The sequence below is a fragment of the Halichoerus grypus genome, chromosome 6 (genome assembly GCF_964656455.1).
Source record: "Halichoerus grypus chromosome 6, mHalGry1.hap1.1, whole genome shotgun sequence".
NCBI classification, from domain to species: Eukaryota; Metazoa; Chordata; class Mammalia; order Carnivora; family Phocidae; genus Halichoerus; species Halichoerus grypus.
The window spans coordinates 166,557,714-166,566,759 of record NC_135717.1 but is presented as its reverse complement, the minus strand read 5'-3'; the positions used below and the strand labels follow the sequence as shown (position 1 = coordinate 166,566,759).

General features: G+C 51.7%; 1 protein-coding gene across 1 annotated transcript in view; it reads right to left on the bottom strand.

Moving 5' to 3' along the window:
- Positions 1 to 3,042: 3,042 nt before the first annotated feature.
- ISX (intestine specific homeobox) overlaps positions 3,043 to 9,046 on the bottom strand; it is a 16,664-nt gene continuing 10,660 nt past the window's right edge. Inside the window, 3 exon segments of the mRNA XM_036100214.2 lie at positions 3,043 to 3,282; positions 4,125 to 4,238; positions 5,909 to 6,060. Coding sequence (XP_035956107.1) covers positions 3,043 to 3,282; positions 4,125 to 4,238; positions 5,909 to 6,060 — 506 coding nt within the window.

The following is a 9,046-nucleotide window of genomic DNA, read 5'->3' as shown; positions in this document are numbered from 1 at the left end:
TTACCCCAACCCCATGCTCTCTTTTTCTCTCTCAAAAAACAAAACAAAACAAAACACCACAACAAAACCCCCCAACAAAACTCCTAGGATAGAGTCTGGGATCAGAATAGCTGCTCAAGATCAGAAGTAGAAAGAGGTAGAAGGGAGAGTTGGGAAAATGGCTTTTTTTTTTTTCCTCCACACTTGTCATGTGCCAAACTGTACTAACTCATTTAATTGTCACAGAAACCCTGAAAGACCAGAAACTGTTCTACAGAGGGGACATGTCTCTCGCCCAGGTCACACAGCTGGTGTGAGTTCTAAAGTGATTCCTTTGCACCACAGATATAAGGTAAGGGAATAACACAGTTCTTACGGGGAGAACATAAATCCCTAGGGAGGAAGAGTTGCTCCCCCCAAATCAACTTTAAATCGGTACTGAACCTGAGATGCTCTGGTCACCTGAACCTCTTATGGTTGGCGAAACTCTGTTTCTGGAGGATGCTAGGGGGAAGAGGGTATGTGACTGGGAAAGGGGTGGGGATCGTGACGGTTAATTTTATGTCAACTTGACTGGGGCCACGGGGTGGCCGGATATTTGGCTAAGTGTTATGGGTGCACCTGAGAGGTTGCACTGGATGCAATTAACATTTGAACGGTAGACTGAGAAAAGCAGATAGCTGTACCTAGTGTGGCTGAACGTGAGGCCTGAATGGAACAAAAAGGTGGAGGAAGGGAGAACCGGCTCTCTGCCTGCCTCTGAGCTGGGACTTTGGTCTCCTCCTGCCTTCGGACGCCCACTAAAGCTTGTGCCGTCTGCTCTCTCCTGGGTCTTTGGCTTGGGGACTGCAGATCATGGGGCTTCTCAGTCTCCATAATCGTGAGGGCCAACTCCTCATACTAAGGAAAAAAATATACATACAGTTTTGTTTCTTTGGAGAGCCCAGACTTACACGAGGAGCCCAGAGCAGAGCGGACCTGTGCCTTTTCATTCCACGTGGAAGGTGGGGCATCTGTGATCTTGTCCGTGACCCTCATGTCGCCAGGGCCTGAGAAATGGCTGCAAGAGATCTAGGTGGAGAGTCCCCTGCCTGGCCTAGGGTTTCCATGACCCTGAGGGGTGGGGGGGCTATTGACTTTTCCTCCAGCTCCCAAGAGATGGCCTGGAAACTAGAGAGAAGGAGCAGGGGCATTCATAAGTTGAGGGGGTGCTGCAGCAGAGGATGTGGGGTGAACCCCAGCAGGGGATGGAACAAGGTGGTGCAGCACCAGGGCGGAGGGGTCACGGTCAGGCTGGCTGAGGTGCACCCAGTGGATGCCCTCGGGGGACTGAGAGAGACAGCTGGGAAGCAGATGTCCCCTCCCTGCAGCCACTGCAGTGGTGTTTGTAGGAGCACGGTCCCAGCCCCACCCTCTGTTAATCGGCTCTTTTGCTCTCCCAGCCCTTAGCCTTCTTTCATCTCGAGCTTGCTGGAGACTAGGTGTCTGTCGGTGATAACATGCATGGGCTCTGAGCGATATGGCACTTCTAAGTTTATAAAGCACATCCCGTTTGTGGGCTGTAGTCGGATTCGGGCATATTGCACGCCTGAGGGAAGAGCTGTGTGGGGCTGCCTCCAGTTTATAGGTGAGAAAGCGAGGCCCAGAGGGTTTGGGTGGCAAGCTTCTACAGCAAATCAGACGGAGGACAGGACTAAGACCCAAGCTTCCTGACTCCCCGTCCAACTCCTGGCTGCATCAGGGACTGGGCCGGATTGCAGAGGTTCTGGAATTTGGGGACAGTTACCCAAACTTCTGATTTGTGCACAGAGGTCAGTCCAGCCTGCCTAGTTAGGAGGAGCAGGTCCTGTCCTCCGCAGCAGGGTACCTCTCGGCAGTGCTCAGGCCGAAGGGAAGGTCAAGGGTGGCCTCCCTGGGAGTAGGGGTGGCGTATTCCAGGGCCCGGACCCAAAGTAGCCCCTTTCCTAGTGGGATCTGGGGACAACGCCATCGCTCCACAACGGGCTCGGACCTCACACTTGGTGAAGCACTTCCTCTCCCCTTCAGAGCCTCCTGGGTGCTCTTCGAAGCAGGCAGGTGGGGCTTACTACCTCCGTTTTACAGATGTGGAAACTGAGGCTCAGACCAGGCCTGTGATTTGCCCAAGGTCTCACTGCAAGGAAATGGCAGAGTCCTTAGGCTCTTCACAACGGAGGGAGGCTGGCCTTCCAGCTGGTCCCTTGCACTAGTCCTGGGAAATAAACTCTGAAAAGAGCTTCCTGTCATATTCTTTATTCAGACCGGAAATGCAGCATCCCTCCCCAGTCCAGCAGGATAACCAAAGTCACTGCATTCTGTCTTAAATTAAAAAAAACTTTCCCTATATTTCTCTCCCAGTTTGTACATTCACATCAAAGCCATACAGAATTTGTTAGGCATGGACCAATGGCAAGGTCACTGGGCCAACAGCAAGGTCATTGAGCACACGTTCTGCTTGCAGGGGAAGCTCAGCATGACCCCTTGGGCCAAAGTGGACTGGAGCTCCTGGGGGCAGAGCCTTGGTTGTTTGTGTCCAGATGCAGTTCCATTTATAGAGTACTCAGTAGGTGCTCAATAAATGTGTCATGCATGAATGTACAGGCAACCCCTCGTTGGCCTCCTCTCTGCCTCTGTTCTCATCATGGTTCACCTCACCAAAGGAAGAGCCAGAAGGGCCCTCGGAAGTCACCTTGTCCAACTGTCTGTGTTAGAGATGAGGTCCAGAGGGGGTGAGTAACCATGTGGAGGTCACACAGCGAGTTAGAGGAAGCAGGAGTGCCAGACGATGCCGTCTTCGGTCCAGAGCTCATCTGGGGATCTCACACCGCCTCTGTCTTCTGAGCCAGGAGGGCAACCTTGGGAGGAGCGAAGAGAGCTCCTGTATTCCTCGCTTTGCTGCTGAGTCCAATGCAGACTTCCCTCCGGGTGTGCTCAGGGTCATCTTTGGATGGTGAGGTGGATTCCTCCAGAAGCCTGGGCACCCTCCTGCCACTTGTCTTCACCTGGAGAGGGAAGCGGCGCCATTGCCGAGAGGTGATTCGATCCCTATGTTGAGGTGGCACAGGGGCTGCCCCATTTGGGGTTTGCAGGTGGGAGGAAGCACAGAGCAGGGACGCAGGTCGGCTGGATGAGAGGGCCTACGAGAGGCTGTGTCTCCCACAGGTGGCATGGCAGGAGGGTGACCCGGCCAGGGCACCAGGCAGAGGCCGGCTGGCTGGGAGCTGGTGGATAGCATCCGGTGGGGAGAGCCAGCCGGGGCGGAGCAAAGGGTTGCAGCCTGGAGCCCTGTCACAGGGGGAAAATCAAGAGAGAGAAGTGAGTCCTAGGCTTCACCCGGGGCTCTCCCGCGGCTTCCCAACCTTTCACCCAGGACTTGGACAGCTCAGGGTGGGTAGGGGACCACGTCGGGGAGAAACGTGTGCCCTGGGGTAAACCTGGTCCTAATCCTGGCATTTATAGGACTTGCTTGATATGAAAAAGTCACTTTGCTTCTCAGTGCCCAGTTTCTGCATTAGCAAAACGTGGATAAATAAAGACATCCTACCTCAAGTGTCACTGCGGGCATGCGGGAACCTCTGACCACAGGACTGTCTGCGCTGTGTACGGCTGACACACCATCCGATATGCATGGACCCCACGGATGGCCCATGCTCACGCCAAACCTTTTCATGTCTCAGCGATTTCACCCTCATCGAACTACTACTCTCCTCGGAGGGGCCAAGTGACTCTTCCGGGCCACACTGCTGCTAAGCGCAGAGCTGAGATTCCAACCTGGGGAGTCTGACTCCAGAGCCTACCTGCTCAACCTCCGGGCACCTGCCCCTACTCCCTGCCTGCCTGGTCCTTAGACTGTGAAGTTCTGCCCAATAATACAAGCCCGTCTCTGGAGGAAGGAGAAGCAGAGTGATTGTCACTCAGGGAATGAGGATGTGGGGACAGAGAGGGGCAGCGGCTTGTCCCAGGTCCCACAGACATCCAGCGCACTCTTGGCCATGCTCTTTCTGGAAGAGTCTCCCTTGTACTCTTTACTGTATGCAGAGCCCCCAGGGTTCCTTGCTTCTGGTTCTGGGTGGGATGTTTGCTGAGAGGGCCCCCCCCAACTCTCCCTTGGTGCCTCAGCCACTCACGGCCACGTCCGGGTTCGTGGCCAGGGCCAAGCGGGCCTCACTCAGCTGCTGCGGAGCCCCTGGGCTGCCGGTCTTCTGCTTCCGCCACTTGGCGCGCTGGTTCTGGAACCAGATCTGGGGTGGGCGAGAGAGAGAGAATGGAGATCAGCTGCAGGGCTTCTCTCTATCCAGTACGTTCCCCAAAAAGCGTGATCCTGATGCTTTCCCAGGGACTGGCACTTTACAGTTTAGAAAGCTCCATGGCATCAGGATTTCCTTGGCTCTGGAGGTCTGCCCTCTGAGAGGGGACCGGGGATCAGAACCTTCGGTGCCTGGGGCGCCAGGGGCTCATGCCCGAGTGCAGCAGCTGGATGCCGTATAAGCAGGAGCAGTGGGGTCCATGGGGAACAGAGCCTGAGGGCACAGCGTCTCAGCTTCAGCCAGCAAGCATCCTATAGATATGCGAGCCTGGCATTACAGGCCCATCCAATATCTAAGGCGGAAATCTCGATTTTTATGTGAACGCTTTGATATTGAAAACGCTGTGCAGATCAAATAAAACTCATCTGTGGGCTGTTTCCTCCTGGCAGGCCACCGGCTCGCAGCCCCCTGTGGGCCCCTGGGCATCTATAGGTTGAATATTGGCAGCTCCCTGTCTTCACGAGTGCCCTGGCTGTCCCTGACACGTGGGTGTTTGTTCTTGGCCATTCTGCCGAGGCAGCTTTACGGCGGACAAAGGTGTTGTCCACGCAGCTCCTGACTGATTCTAAATGGGAAGGGGAAGGGAGAAGGCTAACACAGCGGTGGTCCTTAGCCAGAAGAAAAGTAGGCTGGGATAAAATTAAGAGTAAAATGTTGACCTGGGCCCTGGCTCAGATTTTTGAATTTGGAATGAGTCCATCATATTTGATGGAAAAAGAAAAAGAGTGACGTAGAGAAGTGTTTTAGAGCCAGCCAACAGTGCCACGATTGGATTTGGATTTGCTAGAGTGGTACTTGCAAAACTGGGGGTGTGCAAAGAGGCGGGACATGCCCTTGGTGATTGACAAGGGCTACTGTATCTCTAACCACAGAAGAAGCCACGGACACCCCAAGGGGAAGAAATGACAGATTCTGGATTAGGTAGATCTCCGACCCTGGATGGCCCTTTCCCCATCTCTGTGTTGTCTTCAAAGTGACACCCATGGAGTCTGGATCAGGGCTTGGCAAACTAAGGCCTGCAGGATAAATCTGGCCTTCCTCCCAGTTTTTGTATGGCCCATGAGCTAAGCATGGCTTTCGCATTTTTAAACGGTTGGGAAGAAAGATAGAAAGGAGAAGACTATTTGTGGCACATGTAAATTATACCAAATTCAAATTGTAGAGCTCATCGATAACGTTTTAGACAGTGACTGTATGGTCTCACAAAGCCCAGCATAATTACCATCTGGCCTTTTACAGAAAAGGGCCACTGGTCTTTGATGACCACTGGTCTAGATTGTCAAGATCTATTTTGTGAATGGGGCTGCGTGGTGGGCCATCTTCTGGAACTACAGCCAGGTGGAGAGGGAAGGCAGGAAGCAGATATCAATGGCCATCACTGATGCCACCTTGCTCCATTTCCACCTCCTAAAGAGAGAAACCATCTTGTAGCCATGGTGACCTCATTTCCTGGAAGTAATATTTGGCAAATGTGACTGCATTCAAGGGATAAAGGCAATGGGAAATTTCAGATGGGGCAGCCCTGGAGGGTTCATGATCCACAGGGTCTCATCCATGTCCCCCGAAGCATTGAGGTCAGGGGCTGAGGGTGGGGACAGCTGTACCTGCACCCGAGCTTCTGGGAGGTTGATCCTGGCTGCCAGCTTGTTGCGGATGTGGATGTCTGGGTAGTGGGTGAAGTGGAAGATCTTCTCTAGCTCATGCAGCTGCTCGCTAGTGAAGGTGGTTCGGACCCTCCGCTTGCTCTTTCTTTCCTCTGGATGGAAGAGGGTTCAAGTTGGGTTAGTGATCTTGCTGTTGGCACCCTGGTGAGGCTTTTGTGTTACTTGGTTTCACTCTTTCAACCCCTGCTGCCCACTACAGAGTCTTGCTACTGGCTCCGCAGCTTGGAGTTTTGCAATATTTTGCAATAGAAACTCTGCCCGTAGGTTGGCCCCTCTGATCCATCCTGAACAGTGGGGGTCAAGGTAACTTTCTAGAAACCCTTGTGACTGTCATTTTTGCTGCTCAGATGCCTTCAATGACTCGCCCTTGTCTACAACAGGGCATGGCAAACTATAGCCTGAAGGTCAAATCTGGCCCACTGTTTGTTTTTGTAAATAAAGTTTTATTGGAACACAGCCCTCCCATTGGTTTATGTATTGTCTAGGGCTGCTTTTGCAAGCAGCTTTGAGTAGTTGCAACAGATACCATATGGCCTGCAAAACCTAAAATAATTACCATCTGGCCCTTTACAGGAAAATCTTGCCAGCCTTAGTCTACAAAGTAAAGACTGAACTCCACAGTAGTCAGTGCCTTACAACCTGTTTCCAGTCTAACTGTCCAACCTCGTGTCCACTCAGGGCTGGCTACATCAGCTCTGGGGCCTAATGTAAAATGAAAATGTGGTGCTCTTCTCCAAAAAAGCAGGAAAAAAGCTATTTATTTTCCTCTGCATTCTCTCTCTTGACCTGTCAGTGTGGTTTTGTTGTTGTTGTTGTTTGCTTAGGTTTTTAAATTTGCTGTGTAAGTTCATGCTCCCTTGAATACACAGGGATACTAATAGGGTAAGTGTGGACCCTTACAGGGACCCAGGGCCCACCTGTTGACTTGGCACCAGGGTCACATATACCTTGACCTTCCTCCCATCCATATCCTGACACCCCTCCCATCCCTAGAATCACACGGGATGGAGGAGGCAGTGGTTACTGGGTAGGGATGGGGAAACAAGTGGCCTAGAGCCCATCCCAGGGAAGCAAGGAGGTGGTAAGAGGGGCATTGAGCATTGAGTCAAGGCTTCAGGGCTTTAGTGCTTGCTTCCTGGTCCCACTGAACTTCACTTACAAAGCACAGATTCACACGTGAAATTATTAAGAATTTTAAGATGACCGTAAGCATTAACCCCAAGTGCCAGGCTTCCGTCTGTATGCACTACTGTGGGCACCTACACAGGTCCCACCTGTGCCTGTGAAGCCAGGTCTGCGCATGTGTGTGTATGATGGGGAATCAGCTATTCTACTGGGACATGTGAACTTTGAGACACCTATTGGGTATTCAAAACAACTCTCGAATAGGTGGCTGAATATATGTTTGGAGCTTAAAGTGGGTCTCAGGACTGTGGTTCAAATTTGGGAAGGGTATGGCTTTGGTAGTCTGGGCATAGCTGAGATCACTCAGGCATGAAATGCATGTGGAGAAGAGTGGGAGGTCTAGGGGTAAGCCTGGGCCCCTCCACTGAGTAGAGGATCAGCAGTCCATGAGGGAACCAAGAGAAACCAGCGAGGGACACCATGCTGGGCAGGTCCCCAAGATAGGAAGAAAAGGAGGACACCCGGTGAAGAAACTGTCTCAAGAAAGAGGTTCAGCTGTGTCCATGCTGGGGATAGATTAGTTCTAACAGGGACAGAGAATGGTCATAGCGGTTCCATGGAACAGGCAATGAGGGCTCAGTGGGCAGTGGAAGGGGGCCAAAGGAGAGGCAGCGGCTGCAGACAAGTCCACAAAGGTGTGCTGGGCATGTGGAGGAAGAACGGCAGTTGCTAACTGGAGAGAGAGTGTATGGTCCTGGGATTAAAACAGAAAGGACATGATAACATCATGAAAAGCCCCCAGTAAATGTTCTCCAGCAAATCTCTATGTCACTCTGTTCTCTGGGGAACCTGACCTGAGCCAGAGGAAGCTCAGACACTAGCAGTACCCAAGCAAACACTTGAGGAAGAGAACTTTAGAAAGGAGTGAGAATAGAATTAAAAACAAGAGGGGATGAAGAGGAAGAAAAGTCAGAAAATATCAGTGTGTTTATTGAACACCTATTATGTGCCGGGAGTGGTGCTGTACCTTGACTTTGGCCTGCATGCGTGCACGTATGTATATTTAGCTTGTCTTGTTCTGAGATGAATTTGAGGCATGTGGTCCTGAATTTGGCATTTAGGAGGACATTGAGGACCACAGAAAGACTACTTGGGTAGAATTATGATGGCAGAAGCCAAGGAAAGAGGACCCCAAACGTATATTTGTCAGAATCTTTATGAAGTATCAGATGCCACATTGGGTCTGTTTCGCAAACACACCCAATGTGGCATCTGATACTTCGTAAAGATTCTGACAAATATACATTAAATTAAAGTGGATGGAGGCATGAATGGTTGGGGAGAAGTGGCAACAATAAATAGGAGAAGAATTCAAGTCTTGAGAAGGTGCTAGAAGGGGAGGGGAAAGCTGGGGAGATGTTTCAGAGAGTAGCCTGGACCGCGTCTGAAGACCAAGGGGGAGAGAGGGCTCTGGTTGGGGCAGCTACAGGACAGACTGGTCATAGACAGTCACTACACAGGTGAGGGTATCGTGTGAGTTTCAGGGCAGGTAAGCCAGAAGTCAGGTCTCCAGCAGAGATTGAGAGAGGTGGAGGGGTTAGGGCAGGAAGGATGAAGAAGGCTTTGGGACAGCTGCTCTGGAGAAGGGCCAGGGAAGCAAGAAGAGTAAAGAAGATCTTCCACTTGCAGCCTCCCCTGTACCTCCTGATAGGGACAAGGGTCACAGACGGTGGAGGAAGGATGGAATCAGATGGTGGCGGGTTTGTTTTCCTGACCATGCACTTCTGAGGACAGGGCTGCAATACTAGTTTTACTTGGAACAAAGTCCATGTGATGTAATTTTAGGAATTGTAGGAAAGGTACAAACCCCCTCCCCAAATCCCTTTCACTTTTGAGGACCAATGTCAGATGTTACGGGTCAGATGGGATGACAAGAAAAGAGGGTGGGGATCT